The following is a 27,796-nucleotide window of genomic DNA, read 5'->3' on the forward strand; positions in this document are numbered from 1 at the left end:
TTCTTCACTCTGGCCTTGATGCTAACTTTGAAATCAGGTGAAGGTGAAGAGGGGCAGCCTCTCCGGTGTGTCCCAGGTAAATTGTTTTTTTTTTTTGTTTTGTTTTTTTTGAACCTGCTGCGTATCAAATGTGGTATACAACAGCATCTGGAGTGTCAGTGAAATGATCTCTCGCTGGCGACTTCTCAACAGATGTACAGCTACATTTGTGCTGCTAATTTATAACAGTTTATTCTCTGCATTATAATTAGACCCTGGGGAGAGCGCTATCGTATAGGAGACGTGCATTGTGAAGCTTTTTAACTCTTGTAGACAACTTGTGTACGTGTATAGAACGTGTACAGTAAGTCATTAGGAAGCGTGTGTACTCACAGTTAAGAAGGGGTGTCGGGTGTTTTTCAGCACTCGGCTCTCGGTGAGCGTGTGAGCCACTTCGTCCTGCGGCGTGCGGAAAAGGAGAGGCGAATGAACTGCGTGCTTTATGCTTTATATTGCCTTCCTACCTCTACTACTAGGTATAATATGTACACAATGATAACATGAGAAATTGTGGAACATGTCACTATAGGAGTGTCATTAAACTTGTTCTTAAACAAAAATAATAAAAAGTTATTCGAGTTGATTAATCAACTGATTTTGGCTTTCAAAGGAACGTGAGGTGCAGCTTCCATCTCTCTCTCTCTCTCTCTCTGTCTGTCTGTCTGTCTGTCTCTTTCTGTCTGTCTGTGTTTTTCTGTCTGTCTGTGTCTGTCTATGTCTCTCTGTCTGTGTCTGTCTATCGCTCCCTCTCTTTCTCCCTCTCTCTTTCTCCCTCTCTCTTTCTCTCTCTCTCTCTCGCTCTCTCTCTCTGTGTATTCACATCAGTGTAGCATTGCATCAACTTTATTTGACAAACTTTTAGGATTGAACACAAGCACGTGTACAGAAGCATGGAGGTTTGTGTGTGATAAAAAGATTCGGAGCACAACTTAACTGCCAACTGTTTATTTTATGTGTCGCTCTCAGACAGTGTCACAAAACAGCTTCAGTGTAAGAGAAGCAAAATCTGCCTGAGATCAATTTGAGGAAGCAAATACGATAATAAAAAAAAAGGGAACTCGTCCTCTTCTGGGTGACCGAACAGTGGGATTATAAATGACTGCTCTTCTACAACTACATTAATGCCGTGTTCACACATCCACTGATTTTTATCTCTGCAAGTCTACTATCAACTCGCTGTACTATGGAGTAGGCGTTCCTTCTACCGGTTGCCATGGTAACAGTGTTTATCAGTGGGTGGTGGAACTAGCGTTCAAATCCCTTTCCTTGGTGCTAAAATGCAACATTGTGGAGGGAGATGTTGGTGTTTTGTGTGGAAAATTCGGCATGTGTATACAGTATCTGTATCATGTCGTATGAGACTAAGGAGAAATTTCTCTCTTTGCTTAAAGTTTTCTTTTCTTTAAAGTTTACATTTTCTCAACTTTGTCGATCCCTGGTTGCTTTTGTGCTTCGACTCACTTCAGGTAAGTAACGTAGCGCAAGTGTGTTGAAAGGATGTTCGCTATGAATGAAAGTCTTTATGATTCCAGCAGCAGTATAGAGGTCAGATTATCCACTAAAACATCAATGACGACTCTTATTTAAGTCACCATACAACGGAAATGTTTGTTTTTTGTCTCGGTGTGTTCTGGAGGCAGACAAAGTAATGCTCGACAATCACACAAAGTATTGCAGCGTACCTTTGCGATAATAACTTCTTTTTTCAAAATCTTCATTGCGTAGTACTTCCCACTGGCCTTCTCCCTTACAAGAATGACTTTACCAAAAGTGCCTTTTCCCAGTAGTTTTAAATAGTCAAAGTCATTCATCGTCTGCAGCACAAAAATATATATATATATATAAATAAATAAATAAAACAGCCACATGTGAATATATGATGTCAATAAAAAGTATATTAGGATTTTGGGAACGCACCTAAACATAATGCTTACATAATGAACATTAAATAAACACAAAATCATACATTTCCTCATTAATACATGATAATATGGGTTAACAAGTAAGAAAATAAGTCAGCCTGTGTTTTGTGTGTGTGTGTGTGTCCTGAAATGGGTTAGAATCCCATACCAGAATATAGCAGATACTAAAGATTAGTAGAATGATTGTTAAATATTTTTAGGTGCTATTCAGACACAATTCTGTAGTTGACCATATTGTGTATTGTGAGTTACACGTTAAACTCTTTTGACTTATTATTTCAACAAAACAAACAAATACAATTGTTGGTTACTGCACTGATGCTGAGATCCATGGTTTGTTGGTTTTTGACAATAAATGGAACCTTTGTGCAAAGTCAGTACGATTAATGAAATAAAACGACATTCTGCAGAAAATTCATGATTTGATTTATTTATTTATTTTAACGTTAATACCGTACAAAGCAAATTTCTCTTTATGGATCATGAGCAGATGGTGTGGTGGTACCTTGCGTTTGTGGTGACTGATGGAGATGTCCATCTCCTCCTCGCCGATGTTGTCTATCTGTGAGGTGGGACTGCACTGGATGCGCTCCTCTTCCTGGCTTTGGAGTTTATCAGCCACCATCTGGATCGCTTCTGTCCACTCATCCCTTAGACAAACACACACACACACACACACACACACACACACACACACACACACACACACACACACACACGATTAGAAAACATACAAGATGTTTCAAGCTGTAGGGATTTTTCATTCTTACCGCCTTAGGGATAATATAAGCTGAAATGTTCAAACCCAAAAGAGAAAAGCTCTACACATACATCCCTGATGAGCCCAGATGACCTAAATAAATATCTGATGACACACACACATTGGACAAGCGGAAAAACTTCGTCTATTTAACGGATGTAAAGTGGCCGGGATGTCGTCTAAGCCAACGTGTCGGCTCCACGGAGTTTTGTTTTGTTGTGCAGCAACAACATCTGTTGTGTAGAATCAGTCATGCATTCGTATTTCTGAGCATGTGTGTGTTTAATAATGATGAATACATCTCAGAGAGGCCTGCTGTATGTCATTGTTTCAGCAGACGGTTGTGTCATTTTTCAAGTTCAGAGTCACTCTATGAGCTCGAAAAAGCGTATCAGTGCCTGTCGGAAACTTTAAACAGGCCGGCTCTTGAAACCAAACAAAACGTTACGCTGACACAGTGACACATGTGGATTATTAAATTTGTGTTTAGATGTGAGTGTGTTTTGCTTCCCCGGCTCGTCCCTGACAGCCAGCTCGCATATAAGCGCGCAGATGTGAATTTAAGCCATGCAGCAGCCAGGGTTGTGCTAGTCCAGCACACAGCACCAAAGCTGCAGCGTTAAATATAAGAAAAGCAAAGCCAACGTTAGAGAGAGAACATTTTGGGTCTCTCTCTTACAGATAAGATCTTTAGCATCGCAGTAATGGATCCGAGGCAGACCAGGTTATTTCCTTTAAAAGCCCTAATATCACAGTCGGTCTGTTAGAAATGATTTAATACAATGTAGTGAAATGTGTAGTATCTGATGCATGAGATCTGAGAAAACCATTTAAAAAAACGACAGAATTTGGTTTATAGTACTGAAGAGTACTTTTGTGTTTACAGTACTGAAGAGTACTGTACTGTATGAATGAATGACATGTTAAATGATATTCCCCCTGTTTTCAATGATGATGATGATGATGGGTTGTGCTAATACTCTGATTTATTCGCCACAAGTCTCCCGTCGATGTACCTACTACAAGTCAGTGTTCCTCCTACTGGTTGCCATAGTGATCATGTTCATTAGTTTTCTTGGTGCTAAAATGCTACTGGATTCTGGAGATAGATTTGGGTGTTTGTGTTTAAAATTCTGCACTGTATACCTGCATCATATCATATGAGATGAAGGAGAAGCAGTGTGTGCTGTTTGCCAGAGATCACGTGCGTGCTGCTGTCTTCACTCCCATTGGTGCACCGATTTGCCCCATATTTGCATAAAGTTCATTAGGACACGCCCATATCTAGTCGTCATCGCTCGGCGTCACTCATGTCACACAGCTATCATTGTAAATAGAACTCTGGTTAAGTCCAAAATCTACCAAATGTGTACAACGGCTTTGACAGGTGGTGACTTACCAAGCCATAGCACATGAAACATACAAAATGTGAGTGCTTGATGTTTATAATAATGTGTCCTCTAGTGCGATGTCCTCTAGCTACATTTTCATCCCCCCCCCCAAACAGAAACCCCATTCTCTATACATCTCATCTCTCACTCTATTCATTCTGCTTAAGCCTGGGTTTCTTATCAAATGTTCAGCAGTCTTATTAGGAGTGCGACGATCACTGCAGCACTGTGTTTCTGAGTGAATGACCAACACTCAGCATGCGACTCTCATTCTCTCAGCGTAAGCGTACATCGCTTTCTGCTTTTTGTTTGGATTTCCTAGCACTTGTCCTTCCTGCTGAGAAACCAACAGCTGGAGGATACAGGCCAGTGCGTTTTTTTAACGCCTCACTTTTTAAGTGATGATAGAATAATCACGCTACTTAGGTTTTTTTTTTTTTTTTTTTTAAATCTTCTGGGTGCCAAAGCAATTGGCAGCATGCTGTGTTAATAAGAACTAATTCTCTACTGGGAACCAGACTTACCTTTCCTCTGGAGTGTCCACATGGAAGGTCCTTTCAATAACTGTGGTCCATTGTAGACATCTGATAATGAAGGTGTTGGGCTTTGGCCGTTCGGTTTTCATCAGCTGGCATTCTGTAAGGAAGGGAAGGGAAGGGAAGGGAAGGGAAGGGAAGGGAAGGAGATGAGTGAGGCTCGAGATTTGATTTGATGCTTCCAGCCTACACACAGAATACACGGATACTGAAAAATCAAACTAAGGAAATGGTGACCTACAATCTGGAGGATGTTTTGTGTATGCAGTGAGGTCAGGTTGGCCAGCTGTAGGGAACTGTTACTGTTTGTTTTAACCTGCTGTTTATCAAACGTCTGTTAGCAGAGGGGAGGCAGGAGAGCAGGAGAAAGCAACGTAACACCACGGTGAGACAAATGAGAGAGAAATGAAGTGAACATGGACAGCTTCCCTATAAACAGCACAGAGGTCTGCGACACCAGATGTTTCTCTACATTTAAATGCGTCTCTGCTCGTAGGGGAGCGGAGGTGATCTCTGAGCTCGGCTCATTGTCGCAGCGGATAGCGAGGAAAATAGCCGAACGACAGGTGAATCGCTGTAGCACTCGGCCTTCAGCTCATCGCGAGGTTTTCTCAGCTGGCCAATTCCAGCCGGCAGCAAACAGCGACACGGCCTACATTCGGTCCCGAAGGTTAATGGCGACGGCGCAGATGTCATGGGGTACGTGCTCTACCTGGGCCGTAGATGAAAATTAGAGGCGCCCGCTGTGAGCAGAAAAACAAGGTCACAGCAGCCGGGAATGTGACACCTCAGGAGGAGCAGAAGCTGAGCCGACAGCATTGTTTGCTTTGCCACGTAGGATCACAGATGACAAGCTTTGCTTGAAGCAAGAGCCGCTAAGCAGAGCGAGCATGCCAATTAAACAACCCAGAAGCTGCAAATTCCACCGCTCGTGCCGTGCTTTAGCTTTCTCGGGTCCAAAATAAGGTTGAGAGGGTGCCAAGCACAGAAAACATCAGGAGACAAAACATGGCAGTCGCTTCACTGCAAATTAGGACTGACTAGCATCAAAAGATTTCGAAGGAACAAACTTGCATGCGAGTGTTCGAGATGTATTGCATTAGTGCTGCGAAGGAACAATGTGAATGTAATCTGAATATTAGAAGAAATGGGGAAAAAAAGCAAAAATACATCAATAATCATGACTCTATTTCTGTTTTACTCTATTTCTGTTTTCTGTTTTTACAGTTCTAATATACATCATAATTGTAATTGTAAACGTATAAAAGTATAAAACTGAACTAATTACTGGGAGTCAAGCACAAAATTTGTCATATGTTGCAATCATTGTTAGAAAAGACTAATTGGGGAATATTAATTGCACTGCCTGGTGGGCAGATGTAGATCTGGTCAGTGTGTGTGTGCGTGTGTCCGAGTGGTCCGGAGGCGGATAGACAGGGTGGGGAGAGACAGCGCATTAGACTACGAGCCTCCCACAACCACCTGGCCTCCCAGCTTTCTGCAACAGATGTGGCAATCCGCTCCCCTGCCAAGCAGCCTGGGCTGCATGTATGGCCACTCCTCTCTCTTCCAGGCTTTAGATTAAAGCCTGGCCGTGCCTCCTGACGGATGGGAGGATGAGGGACAGAGGCTCATTCGAATGTGTCCTAGAGCCAGCTCTCTGGGCCCATTACCCAGCATGCCATGGAGGAGCATGTGCATGTGCGCGGTGCGCATTTTCTAGAGGTTACCAACGAGTTTACTTCACCAGATGCTCACAGCAAAACTGCTGCAGCATAAAAGCAAAGTAAACTAGTCCAAATAAAGGATAAATAAATATTCACGATTTCTAAGTACATTGCTTTGACTCTGTTGGATAGTCAGTTGTGTCAGTTGCCAAATGATTGACACCATGTAAACTTCTGTGAATTCCGGGAACGTCCCGAGTGCCGAGAGGCAACAGCTCGAAGACACAACACAGCCTACACTGAGCAAACGTCAAAGATAAAGGGCAACACCACATAACGTTCACTCACTAGCAACAGAGAAGTTATTGAGGGGGTAGGGGAGGTCTGCATCCTGTGGCTTCTCCTTGTACCCAATGAAGGATCCGTCGGTTTTTAGTAGAAAGTATCGTGGTCTCCAATTCTTGATATATTCACCTGTTTAGAGATAGAAGGAGAAAAAAAAAGAAAATAATCGCAATGACAACAAGTACTTGGAAAGAACAGCAAACTGTGGCTGATGAATTCAGGTCCTGAAAACACACAACTTAAAGCACATTAAAGCAGCTGTAAGTGATTATATTACCAATAAGTATAATAATAATAATAATTAGACATATTCTCTCTGTGAGGAAAGAATAATTTGTCCGAGTACAAAAGTCGGCTTCTGTGCGTCTGACGAGAGTCTGCTTTCAAATCCCTGTCGGAACACTAGGATTATATCATTAACATGGAGATCAGCTCGGGTGGCGTCCGGCTAAATTCAGGGCCAGATGTTAGAGTGGACAGAGTCCGCACTGTAGTGACCCTGGTGTGTGTGGTTTGGGAAAGGGAAAAAGACAAAACAAAACAAAGGCCTGTACTGGTAGGTGCCACAGGGGCAACTCTGTACTGATTCTGAAACCTTTAACCCCTCCAGACTAAAGTGAAAACACAACATCTGCTGAGCAGCTGCTCTTATTGTATTACCATGCAAAACTTCTGGTGCAACAGCCTGCACCATCTAATAATCAACAGCAGGATTACAAGAGTGTCAACATCAGCATGAAGGAGGGGGCAAGCCTATTACACACACACACACACACACACACACACACACACACACACACACACACACACACACACACACACACACACACATTTTCCCAGGCACCGACACTTTAATGCACATTAAATAGATCTGTTATGCGGCATGTGGTACTTAGAATGATGTGTTAAGGCTAATTTATCTGCAGCACTGCTTATATTTACACCTCATCAGGTGAAGATTTGTCTGATAAGTTTGGTTTTAGATGTCAAATCAGTACAGGTGTTACGCAAATATAACTCTAATAAGAACTTCTGGCACATTTTGCTTGAGGTTTCTATCTTTAAGAAAAAACGTAATAAAGAAAGAGCTGGACAGTATGCAGCTGGGACTGAAGAGTTTATTTTTATTTTTCCCCTCAACCGTCCTGCTTGTAGGTATAGGTTGAACTGAATAAAAAAATATTCTGCTGTGTTCTCAGACATTTTATTACATGTTATGTCAGGCTAAAGAGCAGCGCAGTCTATCTACACAATGAAAAAGCGTCGTCCCTTTATCCGTGTCAATCAAAACAACAACAGCTTCTGTGAAGTCGTGTATGCGGAAGAAGGCAGATAACGCTTTCCTCTGTTACACAACACCGTGTAACGGCATGAACAGCGGGTCAGACGTACAGTACGTGGTGGTTAGAGTTCCACGTCTCTGAGGAAGCCTGTGAGAGACACCCGTACGTGTTGGTAGCTGTCATATGAGAGGAGAGAGCTGGAGGGAAATTGGCAGGTCACCAAATTAGGGAGAAAAACCGGGGAGGAAAAGAATTTGTCCTTTTCAGAGCACAACCAAGGTGCTGAACAATGATGTGTTTCAGGAGGAGATGTTCCTGATTAGAAATCCTCAACCACTGGGTCTGAATCCTGACTATAGAGCAGTCACTTCGGTGTAAAGTAACCTGTGTGAGTGGGTTTTAGCTTTCATGCCAACATGCATGTCCCATGAGTGACAGGGGAACGTTGTGGGACACAGAAGGAGTGAAGTGTCTTACTGCTCGTAACAGCATAAACCAGACCGAAATGTAGAACTACTGCTAGCTGCATATACAGAAATAATGATCTTATTTGAAATCATTTAACATTTTCACTCAGTGTAAACAGATGAATTATTTCATCACAATAAGTCCAATATAAAAGTCAGGACACTGTTGGCTTTCAGTGTAAGAGGTAAAAAAAAAAAAAAAGAAAAGAAGAAAAATCTTATACAGAATTTTAGCGGTTGAATAAAACACCTTTGTATTTTTGTTCCAAACAATGAAAATGTATGATTTTTTTTTTTTACCCCAGTGGGCTAGATACAAATAGAAATGCTTATGAAAATGTACAAATTGTGGAGAATGACATGACAATGTTTTTTCTTTGGCTCTGGTTAATGAATGAACAGATGAATAAATGGATGGATGAACGAACAGATGAATAAATGGATGGATGAATGAATGAATGGACGTGTCGCCAAACAAAACAAAAGTGACAGCCGAATTGTAACCTTCGGTAACCTTCCAAGCTACAGCAATACAATAGAGTTAAACAGTTACTTCTGCTTAATGATCATTATTTTAAAGAATTAATTAAAAAAAAAAAAAATTCAGGTTGATAATAAAAATCAGCTTCCACCATGAAACAAGGATGTGTATTCGGTGTAAAACAGTATCAGAAGTAAAACTAGACGCAAAGAGCCGTGCAAAATCTTCTCACTTCAAAATGTTCTTTCTCCATCAACTAATCCCAGAAACAAATGCTAGATTCTCATATTAAAGTTTGCTAGGGTTAAACGATATAAAATCTGCAGTATCTAACCTCGAAGCTACACCGGCAGAGTTTCACGGCCTCGGATCTTATCTATTAAGACAGACAATCTGGTAGCCACGTGAGCGCAGAAGCCGGAGAATCCCCAGACGTGTGCTTTCTGATTCTAAACTCCTGGTAATTAGGCGCTATCTCCAGCAAGTGACACACAGGCCTCTGTGACAGCTCTGATCACTTTTTTTTTCCATCAGAGGAGGAAATAAACAACATGTTCTATTTGTAACATCCACTTAAAGCATAATGACACCAGCTTCTCTTAATTAACACATCAGAGAAAAACACCTGCTCATGTTAATTTGAGGAGACGGAGGTCTTCGCCGCTATGCCTCCATCAGGCGGTGGAGTCGATGGGTAGGAGGGAGCAGCTGAACAGAGGCAGCCGCCTTTCCACAAAAAGAGAGAAAGAGAGAGAGAGAGAGAGAGAGAGAGAGAGAGAGAGAGAGAGAGAGAGTGGAAGGGTGTGAGCTGATGGAAGAACAAAGTGTCGCTGTCTAGCAGTTTGTCAAACCTTATCTAATAATAATGGAAATAAAGTTTGGCTGATGAGCGAAAAAGCTGGAGAAAGTATCCTGTAAGACGTATCCAGCCACAGCTGCAATACAGAGGAGCTGATTTGCAGAGATCATTTTGGAAAATATAAAAATGCTTCAAAATAATTGAAATGTGAGCAAAAATATTTATGCAAATTGCAAAAACTACACATACAAATGTCTTCATCTTCTTCTTATACTTATTATTATTATCCATCATCACTTGTCCCACAGGGTCGCCAGGACTGGGGGCACAATGAGGGCACAATTTAGAGATTCAATCAGTGTGTCTTTGGACTGGGTAAGGAAACTGGTGTTCCTGGAGAAAACCACACACACACACACACACACACACACACACACACACACACACACACACACACACACACACACACACACACACACACACACACACGGCTGAATGGGAGACCCATAACCCTCAAACCCCAACCCCAGAGGTATAACACAAACATGCTAACCACCTAGCTACTACTACTACTACTAATAATAATAATAATAATAATAATTAATAGTAATATACAGTTTTATGAGTCAGTGTCTCAATGTCTGCGGTGTGTATGTGTGTTTCACACAGGTCCAGTAATAATCTAAGATAAGTTCTAAGATTCTGTGAAGTGAAATTTAATTCAGTATGTTATTTAGAAAAGTTTATCATTTCAGGCAAAATAAGACGTTCTGAATGATGATGATTCTCTCTTCCATAACATCTAATATGGAGAGAATATCTTTAAGAACTATCTATAGAGCACCTAAATGTACCTGTGTCTACTAAGTGCGTCAGGCTCCTTTATGGCAGGACGTAATAAGGTAAAGATCTCTTTATTCTACTTTCTGAAACATCTATATCAGTATGTCGCAGGAAACAGGAAGCGGGATGAATTACCTGAAGCACCGATTGTGTTATCTGGTTTAGTTGGATGTTATTGAGGTACTAAAGTGGAAGCAGAAGGTGTAAATAAAGTGTAGATGAAGTTCTACTCAAGTCTTTATACTGAATCCTACAGTCCGGTGTCCTTCAAATCCAAAAAAAGGTAGAGCATCTGGTCTGGCGTGCAGCACATAAGCTCACAGGCACAGGTTTGCAGACACCTGCACAAGAATAAGCGTCTTCTCAATACTAGGAGCACAGCTCTGTAAATATGCAGTGGAAAATTCTCATTTCCTGCCTTGTTCTCCCATTAAGTTCTGCGATCAAGACAGCTCCAACTGCACAATTAAAATATCATACTGGGCGCCATTCAATTACAAGCCTAGATTAATTGTTCATTTGTCTGTGGTCTGTGACAGCCGGACGCCTGTGGGACAGGGAGTTGGACGGGCCGCTTCCAGACAGACGCGTTCTTGAGCAAACGCTCCCCCCACCCGTCCCCCACCCCCCCACCAAAACATCGCCGCCCGCTCTGCAAACTTGTGCGAAACTCTGAAACTCGCCCGTTACTTCCATGATGTTTTGTGCACGATGGAGGCAGGAGGAAATGAGCGAGGGGAGGGCTGGAGGGAGACGAGGATGAGGGGGTGGGGTGGGGTGGGGGACGACAAAAGAGAGAAAAAGCACGAACACAAAAAACAAGGCCATTTGTTAATCAGTCCAAACAAGGATTTAATTTAATGCTTTGGCTGGGAGCGCTCTGCTTTGCAGATGGCTTAAAGATGAGCATGTGATGGGTGCTGTGGGAGTGGTGCCTGCCGCGTTCCAGCACACGCTGGGCACTCCAAGCGGCAGCAGCTCGCCTGGGCATGAGTGTCCACAGCCGCTCCAGCGTAGCCCAGTCTCAGGCACGCACCCGCAGACGTGGGCAGCATTATAGCGGTGCTGTTCCTGTACTAGGTGCGTTCGGTTCAGCACAGGCTTGCTCGAGAACATTTTTGGAGCTGCTTTAGCAAAGATGGCAACACTAACACTAACACGAGCCCACTCTTTCTCTTTCTCTCTCTTTCTTTCTCTCTGACTCATCCACACACAAACGGAGAGTTTGACTGTTTTATACGCACGGCCCTCACAGTGATGTCTCTCTAAGCACGGGTGAGATTTTCTGCAGAATAATTCAAATGATTTGTGTCTGGCTACAGCTGCTGAAACGTGCTTCCCAAACGAGGCTGGTTTGAATAGTTTATTTGCTTGCGAAGTTTACAAAATGTTCCCTTGCTATTACATCAAAGAGCATGATACTCTGGTTTAGGATGCTGGACATCTGTCTTTGGCAGGTACTAAGACTTATTTACATTTTACATGCTTTGTAGAGCAAATCAGAACACCAAACACTCCAGGAAATGTATTTATAGCTATACAGCTAAACATGCAAAAAAATAAAAAATAAAAAGAATCAGGAGAAAACTAGAACTTTCGAAAGCATCACTTTAACAAAGAAGTGGACAGATGTACAGTAAGCTGTACAGCAGGACTATTTTCATGCTTAAGCTTTGATTGAGATACTGATTTTTCTGGGAAAAGAAGGACCTGCAACGAAATTCATGAATGTGAAAACTTCACTTGTATCATTAGCGCTGGGGAAAAGCGTGCACTTTACGTGCACTGCAATTCTCCCTTAAAAATAAATTCTGCACTGACGTACAATCATTTGAAATCTTTTATTTATTTATTTTTTTTATTTTTTTTAAATAAAATGAAAAGCTGATATTTTAATTAAAAATAAACAATATGAGAAATACATTAAACCTAATGGGATTTTTTATCACGGAGGAAAATGGTGCTATTTGATAGAAGCGATAAAAAAGAGGGGGGGAAAAAATCAACACGCATGAAAATGCACATGGAATTATTTTCTAATCACAAATGAGACACTTTAAGTATCGTGAGATCGAGAGATTGGGACCCCCACAAACACACACTTTACTCAGCTCTACTGGAATGAGGCTTCAGCTGAGAAGATGTCAAGTGCAATTTCAAGGCTTGGCTAAGATGAGAAGGTGAACCGGACAGTGCTTAATGCTAGGGATTTGCTGGTTTTTTTTTTGTTTTGTTTTGTTTTTTTGCCTGAACTGTCCCCAAAGTCTTAAGCGGTGATCTCCTTATCCAGATGAAGGTCATGTTAACAGTGAGGACAGACAGACACAAACGCCCCTGGTTTGATTAGTGCACATGGTCACATGGAGGGAGAGACTTAGTGAGTGTCGGAATGTCTGGAAGGATGTCTGAGGGGAGCGAGATGCAGCAGTCCAGCTTAAACACGGAGGCCAGGAACGCTCTCTTGATACATAAAAAAGAAAAGAAAAAAGCATTCTGCAGTTTGAGTGGGATTACATTCATTATGATCAATGGTACAAACAAGTGGGCTTAAGCTGGGATGTAGACACATTCAGTGTGTGTATCGTCTCCGTCTCACTGCAACCACTGCGCTGAAAAAAGGTTCACAGACAACTTATGTCCAGGGCAGATTCATGCCAATCCACTTAGACTATATTAGTGCCATTAACATACTGCAACAACAGGCCTCTGTGTGTGTGTGTGTGTGTGTGTGTGTGTAAACCTGGATACTACACCTTAGACTTAGACTTAGACTTAGAACCTTGAGATAAATTATATGTGCAACCAAATGTAAAATACATTCTCACACACACACACACACACACACACACACACACACACACACACACACACACACACACACGTCTATTTAAAGGTATAACTCTAAGGAAATTGTTTCCCTTTCCCTTTAAGAACCTATACAGGTCAACAGTATACATGTTTCACACCACGTCTCATTCAATCTTGGATCTTGTCTCTGGATGATGTTAGCAATCAGTAAAGTATCATTGTCTCCCTTTATCTAACTATTTCCTGTGTGGCAGAATATTTGTTACTACCTGTAGCACTTTGCATTAATAACTAAAGCAGTTCAGAAATCAGCCAGTCGATCCCAGTTCCTTTCCAGCACTGGATAAAATGAAGCTAAGGCCCAAAGAACACTTTGTGACATGTAGTAGAGTTTCGTTCCCCCGAGGCCGGATGAGCTGCATCGTGGAATCATCTGTTCCCCGAGTGCAGATGCCCGCTGCAGAGCCGGGCACAGTGATGGCGAAGGCAGAGACAATGGGTGGCTGCCTGGGGGATGAGGGGCTTCTCTCAGGGGGCCTGCGTACACATCACACTGCCAGCTGCACACAGCTTGGCCTCCTGGTGCTCCTCCAGCCCCCCTGCTGGTGCAGGGAACTGCCACACTGGGCCCAACAAAACACACACACACTGAACTGTGTGTTGATGAACAGAACGTGGAGTACAGTCACACTGCTGCATGAGTGTAGGAGCTTGAGCATGTCATCATGTGATCTAGTAACAGAAGGTACTGCTACAGTGACACAATCTAAACAACACAATCACTGAAAATGGGCCTGATTTTTGTTCTTTCTTTTTTATTCTTTTATTTTTTTAATTTTTTTGAAAGCTTGGTTCTGGTGTAATAAGCTTTGGAAATGGTTCTGGTGTAATAAGCAATAAGAAAAGAAAAACTGCAAAGAAAAAAAAGGAAGGAAAAAAGAGAAGCACTGACATGGGAGAACTTGAAAGTCTGCACTCATCCATACAGCCATCTATCCATCAATCCATCCATGTATGCATATGCTTACATTCAGCCACTAGATGGCACCGGCCTACAGTTACAGTCAGCATCAGTTTGAGTAGTTTGTGTGTGTGTGTGTGTGTGTGTGTGTGTGTGTGTGTGTGTGTGTGTGTGTGTGTGTGTGTGTGTGTGTGTGTGTGTGTGTGTGTAAGAGAGAGAGAGAGATCGAATAAGACACAAACACTGCTGGCTGCCTAAAAAGTAAAAAAAATGCTCCTCTCTCTCTCTCTCTCTCTCTCTCTCTTTTTCTCTCTCTCCCTTCTTCTCTCTCTCCCTTCTTCTCTCTCTCCCTTCTCTCTTTCTCTCTCTCACACACACACACACACATGCACACACACACAGAATCTATCCCATGATATAGTCCCTACTGATATATTAAATATTTTATAAATATTTTTTTTTTACATTTTTACTCAGTCTTTAGCAGCTATAAGCTTTTCAACTTTTCCATCAATTTCTCCTCTTTAGTGAAATCAATAAGATAAAATTCCAGCTCATCATCTATCCAAGAACCCAGATATTACAAAATCCTACATCCTGTGGTGGAAAACCTACAGACATATGAGACTACTTCAATAAATGTTAAACAGACCTGTCCTAACAGGACGCTTCACAAAATATCCACAGTTAGACATAGTGTCCACTATACACATCACTGTGAAGGCATTCTTACTGCGGATGTGATAACAAAAGAACAAGTGCAATAATAGTAACCTGTGATTTAAGTTACAGCCAGGAAGGCTGTCCAAAGTGCAAGAGGAAATGAATCAAGAGATTTAGGAATTCAACATCACTATGGTTTAATGTTTACTATACAGTCCATAACTCCGTAAGAGGATACTAATGTCATGTCAGGAAAGAGAGAGAGAGAGAGAGAGAGAGAGAGAGAGAGAGAGAGAGAGAGAGAGAGAGAGAGAGAGAGAGAGCTAGGGTTAGGGCGCTCTTATCAGCAAGAGATAGAGGTCCTCGCGCTCCCTCTGCGCTCTTTTCCGAACTCTCTCTCTTCTCGATCTCTCTCTCTATAGATCGAGAGAGAGCGAGAGTTTTCTCTATCTAGCGCTCGATATCGCTTCTCGCTCTCTTTGCCTCTTTTTTTTGCGCGCATCTCTATCGCTACGCTCTCTTCTTTTATCTCTTTTCTTGTTTGGTTGCTCTATCTCTCTCTCTCTCTATCTCTCTCTCTATCTCTCATCGCTAGCGATAGCTCTTTTTACTATCATCTATATCTCTATCTTTTTTTTTTTTTTTTTTTTTTTGTTAATTTTTTTTTTTTTTTTATTTTTTTGTTTTTTTTTTTTTTTTTTTGTTTTTTTTTTTTTTTTTTTGTTTTTTTGTTTTTTTTGGGTTTTTTTTTAAATTTTTTATAAATTTTTTTTTTTTTTTTTTTTTTTTTGTTTTTTTTTTTTTTTTTTTTTTCTTGTCGTGGCTCTCCATCTTCTATCTATATATATCTATTTTTTATATATATATTCTCTCCTCTCCTCACCTTACATCCTTTCATCTCTCTCTCCTCCCCCTCTTCTCTGCCCTCTCTCTCCCTCTCTATCCTTTCCCACCCTCCCACACCCTTACACTGATTTCCTGATTGTGTCTGATTTCTTTCTTTCCTACTAGGAAAATTACTGAAACGAACTGATCGTTATCGACTAGCCTAAGCTGCTCATTAGAACATTAAAAATAATAATAATTTAAAAAAAATAACAAAAAAACAACCGAAAATTAATAACCGTGGATGACATGGACAATTGCTCTTGTTCAGTGTATCCGTTTTTTTGTGCAATTCTGTTTTGTCCCAATCCTTCAACCACTATAAAAAAGGACTTTTATTACCTTGCAAAACCTTTTCGAATCATCAACATCATCTTCCGACCCCTACCTCTTTCACCTCTACAGATATACAATACAAACAACACTATAAAGCAAAAAGCCCAATAACAGACTAGGAACGTTGAAATATTCTTTGTGTCCGGCGGTTGGGTCCGCGGGGAAAGATTCACTTTTGCATATTCTTTGTGTGTCCGTGTGTCCGGTCCGGGGTGTGTCCGGCGGGACAATTTTAATACAACATGGAGTCCGCATACGCTTGTTGCCCAACGGCTGGTGTGTGTGGACTTGTACGCTGTTCTAAATATAAAAATACGTACTCGTCCTTCTCTTACTCTTATAATCACCACACTCCTGCCTCTTTTTTCCTCTTTCTTCTTAATAGTCCTCTACTAAACTCTTTACCTCTTGCTTAATTACGCTACGCTGATAAGACACTCTGGCTGTGGCTTTTTTCCCTTTTTCCCTCTCTTTTTCTTTTTTTTTTTTTCCTCGTTTCCCTCTTTTTCCTTTTTTCCCCCCTTTCCCTTTCCCCCCCTTTCCCTTTCCCCTCCCTTCCCCCCTCTCTCTCTCCCACTTTCACGCACTACGTCTTTTTTATTCCCTCCTCTCTTTCCTTCTCCCCGTGTCCCTTCTCTCTCCCCTCTTCTACCCTCTCCCCGCCCTTCCTAGCCCCCGAGTGATTGCATCCTTATACAGATTCTCACACTCACACCTGGGGCAGTAACTGAGGCGTCTGATGAGAGGAAGAAAAACACAATACCAACTGTTACACACGTGAGTGTGAATTAACAATAAATGGGCCAGAGAGAGAGAGAGAGAGAGAGAGAGAGAGAGAGGGAAAGAGTGAGTGGGGTATTAGGGTTAGCAAGGCTCCAAGGTTATTTCACCCATTAATGGTCATGAGACACCTCAGAAACACAGTGTCCTAAAATACACACCCCAGTCCAGGTCTCTGCTATCTGCTGGGATTGTCATCACAATCATCATTAATTCATGCCATTTGGACAGTCTCACAAGGTGACTTACACACGTTACTGTACACGTTCCCATGTATAATGCAAGCAGGCAGGAGACACGGACTCCAGGTGTCTCAATCTAATGTGCACCAAAAAAAAAAATACAGTACAACTTTTTCCCCCACTCAAAGATCTGCTCTAAATCTAAAAATATATTCCAGCAAGCTCACCACATCCTGCTGATGGAGTGATACACATACGCCAGAGGAGAGCAAAAGCAAATGTCCACATGCGTCCTAGCAATCGGCTTAAATGCTTTTGTTCTAGGATGTGACAGTAATTGTCTTACAGTAATAACGATTTTTTTTTCTTTTTTAGATTTGACAAAAGAAGGCCGTGGTAAAGAGAAGAAAAGGAAAGCACACGGGACAAAGATGGGTTAAACACAAGCATCCGAAGTGAGATAACGCGAGTTCGTCGCGAGCACGACAGGCGACGCTGTGTGCGTTTTTACAAAGAGTTTACGTTTCATTTCCTGTATGTATGAAAACTTCTGGGACGAGGAAAGTAAATATAACTGATTCTTTTTGCATTTGGGTCAGAGATTGAAATGAGATGCAGAACATTTCTTTAGTGTTATTTTGGATTTCATTTTACTTTAAGATAAATTTCCCCTGTGAGACAAACAAACAGGAATCGTGAGATAAAGCTGACTAATGCTTAATGCATATGGATCATTTAGTCTGTAAACTGAACGGCTTTCGGACGCGGAAGAAGAACGATGTTGTACATAAACCTATAAATATACCTCTTTCATTTAGTAGGATTGCGACAAGTGGCACTAAAAGGGCATCAGGTTGGACATTTAGCATCTACAGGCTTTAATGTGCTGCTGTTTGTCTAGTTTATGTTGCTTTTTAAAACTTGAATGTCTAACTGTCTCAGAAGCGATATTTAATCCCTTCCATGACCTGACTGAATCAAACAGTCCAAATGTTATGTTCACTGGCAGACCTGGGAAATGCCTTTAGCTGTGTCTCCACTGCTGAGAGACGGGACAGTAGGGGTCACTCTCTGTCCTCTGTCCACTGTCCAAAAATCCACTTAGACGACTGTGTGATTAGTGCTCTCCTCCAAGCGCACTCAGGCTCATACAAGGCTTGATGTCTTTGTACAGGGAATCAACACTGATGCTTATATTCATAATAAATTCTTCATTTACAACACTTTGGAGTCGAATCGACTGATCAGCGGCGGCCATTTCAAGCTCGGTGTGTCTCGGATCATCTGGACCACTAACGCAGAGGGAGAAGAGGTTAAAAACTGATGAAATTTAAGTGTAAGAAAAGAGTCGGCGTACAGAGTCCATGCCGTCTGCTGTAGTTTCTCGGGCAGCAGCAGGAGGGGACGAGGACTTGCTGCGACTAGGGCTAAATATATCCATGGCCAACTGAGTTCATTAAAAGGGGAGGCCTTGAAGGGACAATGGGCCCCAAACACAGAGGCTCAGAAAGGCGGGTCTGGAACAACAGGCAGGGCTGAAGAGAGCTGGAGCTGCACCATCAGGCCAGTGGTGAACAGGTGCAGGACTCCCTGAACACACTCTCACAGACCTCGGCTGCTCTCAATGGCCATTATAGGCGAGGGGTAGGGGCCGGCATTATTATTTATTCAGCAGTGCATCCACCAGGGCAGGCTGCTGCGCTGGGAGGCAGCTGGCGTCGGGGGGTGTCGGGTTGTAGATGGAGGAGCCCCTCGCCTCTATTGTCCAAACTGCCCCCTCTCCACACACCCATTTCCAGAGTGCCCTTTGTGCACCATCATGGGCTTTAATATTATTATAGTAGCCAATCATGCAACACACACACACACACACACACACACACACACACACACACACACACACACACAAAACCTACATTGAAGAAAATAAATGCATTGTAATATTCACCCCCTCTCTAAACATCTCTCTTGCAGTTTGTCTTTGTGTGCCCCAACACACACACGGGCACACACACACACACACACACACACTCAAATCCAACAGGTTATGGTTAATACAACCACCAGACTAGGTCAACCTCATTGAAGCAAGCCCATTCATTCAGATCAGTGGGGCCTGGACAGATATGGCACTTGAACTCACAAACTGCTGTCTTCTACTGAGCTGCTGTTTTTGATGTAGTGGCTTCGACGTCCCTCGAGCTGCTACCATCTGGACATTACGTGCTGGACTAATGTTTAAAAGCCGAGTTTAACTGATGATCCCGGCTCGTCTGCCCTCCGACCTGAAATCATAAACGTGATTCTGGATTCCGCAATATTTATGAGAGATATCCGTTATTATTATCCGATTATTTTCCCCGTTACCGTGTTATTAATAGCTATCCTTGAAAGGAACGTTTCACGGGTTTTCCGTGTGTTTTTCAGGGGTAAAGGAAACGGTGCTTTACAAAGAGCATCGATACAACTGTAGAGCGGATAACAGAACGGATTCGGTGCAGGCAGAGATGCTCTTCATTTTTCTTTTAATTACTGCTGGCAAGCTGGTCGTGAAAAAAAAAAGAGCTTTATCCTCTTGACAGCTTACACAATGCTGTTTTAATTCGCAAACACATATGAAATACATTACAAACGCAAAACAAGAGAAGCCATTCAGCACGTCGGGCGAAGAATGAAAAATACATCGGAGGCTAAAAGCGCTGGAATTTTTGCTTGTGTTGGCTGTAATGCGTACGCATTAAGGAGGAAATGGAATTGGCAGACAAACGTACTAAAGGAAATAGAGGGGGGTGTAAAGTGTGTGTGTGGAGGGGGGGGGGGGGTTGAGTTTGTATTGGGGCAACGCCGGAGTCATCAGTTAGCATCCTTGCGATGATGTTTATGGCTGTAGAGGTTAATAGGCAGTACAGCTTGCCCACTGACGATCCTCTGGAGGTACAGAGAGCCCGGAGTCTAACGATAAGTTACGTGCCGCAAACGTGAGAAAGAAAAGAGCAAGGCTTCGTGCTGATGCCACTGTTGCTGCTGTGTTTCACTCGAGCGGTCCGTCATCCCGTCTTGACTCAACGAAGCACGGGCTCAGCGGTAACTCCTGCTCAAATTGGCATAGTCTAAAAGCTACAGTCGGGGTGTTCGCGTCTTTCTCATTTACTCGAACCCAGACGTGCACACACACACACACACACACACACACACACACACACACACACACACACACACACACACACACACACACACACACACACACACACACACACACACACACACACAGGCGCATGCCGAGTCTCCTCCCTCAGAAGTAATGACAGCAGTAGCAACAGCAGCCTGGCACTGAGTCTCAAGTTCCAGTCATTATGCTGTGTGACATCTGCACATGTTCATGTCTCTCTGTCTCTCTCATTCTCTCTCTCTCTCTCTCTCTCTCTCTCTCTCTCTCTCACTCCTTCCCTCCCTCCCACCTCTTCTATCCACCTCAAAAGCACTTTAATACCCAGCTATAGCTGCACCACACACACACACATACTTTTTTCTTGATGGCAGATGGCAAGTCAACAATCGTCTCCAACACTAGCGATGCCTCGCCACCCAATCAGTAGCCTCCTACACACACACACCACACACACACGCTGTCTGTCCCACAGTGTCAGCCCCCACAGCACCATCTCTTCGGCGACATGATAATAACCTCTTTGTTTGTCCACTACAATACAGCTGCGTAAGCCGTGCAAGTGCAAGGGCTCCAGTGCTAAATCACATGTGTGCTGTACACACACACATACACCCCTCCCGTGCAGAGCTGACAGAGGGAGTGTATGGTGCAGAGGAGGCAGTGGCTGTTACACAGCTGTGCAGCCAGCGACTCTCCAAACTAGAGAAACGATGAGCGTCCAGGACGAGAAAAGTTTGCAGCGGTACTCAGTCAAAGTGTTAGTCGAGAGAATAGGAGAAAGTACAGTATGTAGCGGCGTGTTCCCTACAGCGCTGACCCTAACCCTACAAAACAAGCAGCACAGTGTGAGGACTCATCGTTCATCATTTCACATACAGTAAAGTACGCCAACTTACACACATATTCCTAAAGTGAATGTCACACACACTCAAATGACTTTCTCTCTCTCTCTGCTCTCAATCACGCTGCAGTGGTGAGTAGTGGCAAGCTCCCAGCATGCCGTGGTGCTGCCGTGCTGAGGCGTTGATGGATGTGGCGGCAGGGTGAAGAGAAACGAAGAGAAGGTTAGTGCGTGCGAGTCTCAGCCCTGTACACACACACACACACACACACACACACACACACACACACACACACACACACACACACACACACACACACGTCCACATCTCAGACCTCTCTGCTGCTCAGATGATAAACTAAATGCAAACCCAATGCAAAGAAGCTTTAGTAAGCTGTTTGGCTGTCGGGAAGAAAGGAAGATTTCAAAATACACCACATGTGCTGAGTTCTTATTTAAGCTCTGAACTGCAAGATGGAGAGAAAAAAAAACTGTTGTTTAACTTAATGTCTTGGTATTTTCACTGCTTGCATGATGCTGGATTCCATTATTTAAAACACAGCAATAATCAGTTTAATTGTCCAGAACCAATAACTTTAAAAAGACAACCATTTCCACCGTTTCAGGTTTAAACGGAGTACAGGAGGGTGTAATAATATCAGCAGCTGTGTAATCAGGATCTACCTGCAGGAAGACGACTGTAAAAACTCAGCTGGATGGTGGATTTTGGAGAAATGTGATTAACAATTAAAACAAACCCATAACGGTATACTTTCTGTATAAATCCTTAAGCAAATCGGTCTTATGTCCACATGGCTGACGGTTTTCATGGTTGGCTCGCTGCTCAAACTGTCTAACAGTGAACAAAACCAGATATTTAATGACTTACTAGTTCTTTTAAGATTATTTTAAGTGTTAGAGCTGTACGTCAACTTGATCAAAATCATCTTGTGCTTTTTTTTCTGTTCTTTCGACCATTTTCGCTTGAAAAATTATGGTTTTTTTTTTTCTGTAGTTAAAAAAACGTTTCTAATGTCAGCGACATCGGTCATACAGTGACAGATTTGACCTTTTATATCGACGAAAAGAAGAAACGAAGGGCCGCCCACTTAAAGTAGATAAGAAGCTGTGTACTCGGGGAAGGAGGCGGAGCTTCCAGACTTTCATTAATATTTCCTTAATATAAAATCTCCCTGCACAAACAATGCACTTTTTTTGGATCATAGCAATGAGCACTGTCAGAACGCAGATCTACAGAAATCCGGATACGAATCGAGATCCCTACTGAGCAAACCAGAGGTGACGTTGGCAAGGAAGCAAGGAAGAAATTCCCTGAGGCGACATGGGGAAGAAATTTTAGGAAGAACTGGAGTCTAAAAGAAACCTGTCCTCCCTTGTAATATAATTATGTGGATAATGTATTTTGCTGTATATTTCCAGATTTCTAAGATGATTTGCCATTTTATTGAGGAGAAAACAAGCACTCTGGTGTGTACGAGTACTGTGTGTACTCCAACATTATGACGTAGAGCTTCTATGCAAAACGCATCCATCTAGGAAGGTCTGCTAATATAACAGAAGAAAGCAAGTTTAGAGTGTAATGTCTAGATTTTATTACAGCACGATTGGGACATATTTCCTCATTATGTAACAGTACAAAATTCATTATCCAGCCATCCGTCTTCTGAAGAGCTTCTAATACACAGTGGAGCGTATCCCAGTGGTCTTGGGGCACAAAGCGAAGGACACCATGGACAGTAGCACGCACTGGAGACAATTTATATATATGTAGTTTTACATTTATGGCATTTAGCAGACACCCTTATCCAGACTGACTTACAAATGAGCAACTGAGAATTAAGAGCCTTGCTCAGGGGCCCAGCAGTGGCAGCTTGGTGGACCTGAGGTTCGAACCCATGACCTTCCGACCAGTAGCCCAACACATTAACCACTGAGCTACCATAGTTATCAGCATACAACCCATGTGTTTGGACCAGAGGAGGAAACACTTAAAAAAAAAAAAAAAGCCCAATACATGGAAGCTCTGCCCACAAGGGACAGAGGATAGAACTAAACCGCCATCCCCAGAGCTGTGAGGCACACATGCTAAGCCGATGCCTCCCCCATTACTTTTGTTGGACATTTTTCTATGCTAAGTAAGCCAGATGTTTCTGTAACAGAATCCAGTTCACTAAATTGTTTAATTCATTTAAATACATTAAGTACATTCATATAAATGACTGCTCTGTCAATTTAAGTATGAGGATAGCTGTATGTCAACATAATGTAGTTATATCTCAAAATAACGTCTCCAGACCACAACGTAATACCTTGGAATAGTGAGATATTTAGTGAAAATAATTCAGGGTCTCCAAACTGAACCAAGACAAACTGTGCAATGTTGTGATATTGTTGCATTTAATCTGCTAACATTACTCCATAGTTACATAATAGTGCTACAAACAGAACTAACAAGGCCGGCCCTCTAGAAACCTTTTTCCCCTCCATCTATCCATCTTAAATATTTCCTGCACCCAAGTCAGCAAACAGCATTTTCATTGGTGTTGAAATCCTCTTCATGTGCTTAATCTGATGTAATCTGCATGTTCAGGGGTCCATATGGAGGGATTTCCAGAGTGATATCTATGTTCAGATTCAGATCAGAGCCCATGCACCAGACCTGTGATTAAAAACCAATGCTGTACTGTTCCACAAATAATTACTCATTCGAAATGTTGTGGCTCAATCCCACGTGCGTTTGTTTCATGCGGTCGTTAATCCGAGCAACGCTCGGAGCACTAATAGGTCTCGATTTCAGAATCTTCGTAAACGGATGCTGATTGTATCATCTTGCATAAAAGAAAAAGAAACGCAATTGCTTTAAGGACCATTTTCAGTAAATGGGAGAAATCATTAAATGCCCGTGTGGAGCATGTACAATGCAGCCGAATGAAAGAAGTGTAGCGCCTGTAGCTTTTTAGCAGAGAAGCAAGCAGGTGGAAAAGAAAGCTGACACCTAACATCTCTGTTTCAGACGTGGCTCGGCGGCGTGTTTCCACCGTAATGAGCCGGAAAACTGCTGCCCCGTTTCAGTCGTAGCGTCAGCGTGCTTCTTTTAAAGTTGTTCTAGCTGCAGCTTTAAAGCAGAGACGGCAGAAAGCCGGATGCTGCCAGACGTGTGCTCGGTGGAGTGTGTACCAGTATGAGCTCGAGCCAGGCCAAGCCGGCTTATCTGGTAATTTATGGCTGTCTCCGAGAGCAGACCAGTCATTATGCGTACAAGCGGCTGCCTCCACCTTAGCCACGCGCTGGATGCCCTGCACCTCCCCTCCTACTCCCCCTCACCATTACCAACAGCAGTAATGAGGGGGATGAGAGCCGCTAATTTGAAAACTTGGACATGACCAGTGGACCATATGGCAAGCATTTATCCCGTCTGAAAGCCATGCTAACTGTCACTTACATGATTAGGGACAAGATTCTACAGTGGTGAATAGCTTGGCTCAATTTTTTTTCCCCCTCACAATTTTTTTTTTATTTTTTTGTTACATGAGTAGCTCAAAGATTAAGCGATTGACATAAAAAATAAAAAATGGATCTGTAATGTTAGAAATTTAAGAAACCAGGCTGTTAAATACAGTAGCTCACGGGCTTTACACGACACACAGGAGCAGGAGTGAAGGTTGGACATCAAACAGGAAGACGCCTGGTGTCATCTGTGAGGGATGGGGTCACAAAGCATGCGTGCCAGCTGACAAAGCAGCCATGTGTTATTTAAATGTATATCATTTACTGAGAGGCAAACAGCTGCATGCTGCACACCAACTGGATTGGGCTCTTTGTCAAAGCGAACCCGTTACCGATGCACAAAAATAAGCGCTCTCGGTTTTCACTTGTAAACCTAAAGTCAAGCCTTTTGTGACTTTTACAGCGTGGTGGACTGTAAAACCCCCTCCAATCATGATGAGGTTAAACCACAACTATACCCTTTAATGTTCTTTTCTAACAATTCTTTTCATTACACTATATTTCCTCATCCTCAAAATGCAAATAAAACGTTCATAAAGAATCTTAAACACATAGAACTATTTAAATGAAGCTCAAGATTTCTGCCGTTTATAATCAATGCGACTTGAAAGTTGCTTCGATTAATTCAGGACCAAGAAATCAGGAATACCTCATTGTTATGTTTTATTTTTAAAGTTTTTGTTATAATGCACAGAAAAAGTGCAGAAAACAAACCCCAAGATCTTCACTGTGGTCTTCCACACTGAGTCATAAAATGTTGACCAAAGACTATACAGCAAACATGTGTCGAGTTTTGCGTCAAACTTCAAGTGTGTACTGAAGGATTTGGTCAACTGTCATGAGTCGTGTCATGAGAACAGCTTCAGTGAGTGTTCTCTAAAGCACAAGGAGAACATGGAAACTCAGGGCATAACACAGGGCGAAGGCAGAAATCATCCTCACAGCACTGAAGGTTCATCATAGGATATATATAGTCTGTCAGTATAATCTCATTTATTCTAATATTAATGAGCACTGCTTGTTTTATATCTGACCCAAACCATTCCAACAAAATGCTTCCCATATCACAACAGAAGCACTGCTATTAAACTGCCATGACTCAGCAGATTCTTATGCATAGTTTTCATTGCTCTATTAAATGACTGAATGCCTGAATTATCAGTATGATGTACTATAAATTACTCCAGAAAAGCTTGTGAATTCTATCTTGGACGTGATAGAAGAAGTCAGCAAGAGACGAGACAGACGAATGTTGAGGAGTGAGGTCAGAGTGACCGGACAGAGCTCTGAGCATTTTATGGGAAACGTGTCAGTCTAGTGGATGACTGGATGAAACAGCAAGCTCATTTAAGACACCGCATCCTGTTGTCAGGCTTACACCAACCCCACCAAGAAGATTTAGTGTAACAGGTACATATACAGTAGACATACTGTACATTCACTCCCCTTTGACCCAGATCTCCCCCTCCCTGAGGTGTGGCCCGAGAGAGGGGGGTAGTTCTCATCGTCCAATCGAATTCACAAGCAGCTCTCCTGATAGCGGGAACAGGGTCAACGCTAACATTTACTACATGGGGAATTCAGGGTGTCACTGAGTATATAAGCAGCACTAATCTATTTCGTTAGTGTAATGCGCACAGGAGCTCGTCCACCGTCTCTACTACAATACAGCTACAAGCTGGTGAATTAATAATGCTTGTAATGACGGCAGAATCGGGAAAGAGCGTCTCAGAGGCTGATGACAAATTTCCATTAGGCCGCCCAATGAGATAACATGTCACGGATATCGTCTATATTAACGCTGGAGATTAGCTGAAATTGGGATTTTGATGTGCACAATTCGTTTATTTAGTAAAGCTGTCATAATAAAGCAGTAAAAATCACCCACACACAAACATGTATAAAAGAGATTTTCAGGAACATTAAAGATTGGGGTGTGTGTGTGTGTGTGTGTGTGTGTGTGTGTGTGTGTGTGTGTGTGTGTGTGTGTGTGTGTGTGTGTGTGTCCACTGATAAATCAGACAGTTAAACAGAGCAGTAATTATGCGCTTAAACACCTCTGTGTCCACATTAATCATAATCACATAAGAGCTGAAAAGTATCAGCTGAGTTGCCTTATCCCTGACTTTACGTAAGAAACGTAGGCAGGTTGCCAAAATGCACAGAATTTTCCTGGTGTGTTTTAAAGCTCCTCCAGAAGCTGCTAGTGGAATAAAAAGTGGAATAATCAGACAATCTTTTGGGTAAACACAAACATGACTGATGCAAACATCTTTCTCATTTTCTGTGAAGGCTCCAGGTTCAGAGGTCGTTCCCTGTCCTTCATTCTGCTGCTGAAATTAGCAAGCTCCTAACTCAGCCTGGATTAGCCATCTCCTTGTGCTCTTTTTACACCATACATTAAGGAGTGGCTAAAAACAGATTCCACTCTCCTAATCTAACCCACCCAAACTGCACCATTTTAATCCCTGGGATTAGCCTAGCGTTCCTCTTCATACGTTGTGCTCTTCCAGGGACTCTGCACTATGAGGAGGCCGAGCACAGATTTACACGTCTCACTTGAGACCTGTGGCAAAAAGCTTACCCTTAATCTCAGCTGTTAGGAAGCAAACGGCAAATTGAAACACACGTCAGCTGGGACAATTTATCACACAGGACATCTGTCCATCTTAAACGCACTACTGACAATCTAAGACTACATGTTCAGCGCCTGTGTTGTAAAAATAGACTTCCCAAAAATGCACTTGATATTAAAAATACTAGAATGAGCACAAGAGAATAAAAGTTCACCGAGCTTTGAGCTGCTGTCGGTTTTGAGCGGAAGAACAGAAACAGACGGCCAGCCCTCACTTAAACGGTCTTTAGTCTGCAGCTGTTTCCTAATCATCTCCCTGAGGAGGGAGTGCAAGACAAGCCAACGCCCAGAGCCACAGCAAGAGGGCAGCATGAGTCTCTCGCTTCTCTCTCTAACACCAAAACTTCAGCTGTCTCCTCATCTTTACCTGCTGACAATAAGCTTCGAATATTTATTCTTCGAGAAAGCCAACAGATCTCGGATCGGAAGTAAACCACGCATCCTTTTCGCTCTTCTTTCACGCTACATGCTGAAG

General features: G+C 42.5%; 1 protein-coding gene across 4 annotated transcripts in view; it reads right to left on the reverse strand.

Annotated features, from left to right (window-relative positions):
- akt3a (v-akt murine thymoma viral oncogene homolog 3a) overlaps window positions 1–27,796 on the reverse strand; it is an 84,783-nt gene that overhangs the window by 18,428 nt on the left and 38,559 nt on the right. For all 4 annotated transcript variants that reach the window (XM_027150143.2, XM_027150144.2, XM_047812532.1 and 1 more), the window contains 5 exons: window positions 6,664–6,789; window positions 4,637–4,748; window positions 2,467–2,611; window positions 1,722–1,853; window positions 373–438 (listed from right to left, as the gene is read on the reverse strand). In XM_027150143.2, coding sequence (XP_027005944.1) covers window positions 373–438; window positions 1,722–1,853; window positions 2,467–2,611; window positions 4,637–4,748; window positions 6,664–6,789 — 581 coding nt within the window. The remainder of the gene's footprint in view (window positions 1–372; window positions 439–1,721; window positions 1,854–2,466; window positions 2,612–4,636; window positions 4,749–6,663; window positions 6,790–27,796) is intronic.

This window comes from Tachysurus fulvidraco, chromosome 4 (genome assembly GCF_022655615.1).
Source record: "Tachysurus fulvidraco isolate hzauxx_2018 chromosome 4, HZAU_PFXX_2.0, whole genome shotgun sequence".
NCBI lineage: Eukaryota > Metazoa > Chordata > Actinopteri > Siluriformes > Bagridae > Tachysurus > Tachysurus fulvidraco.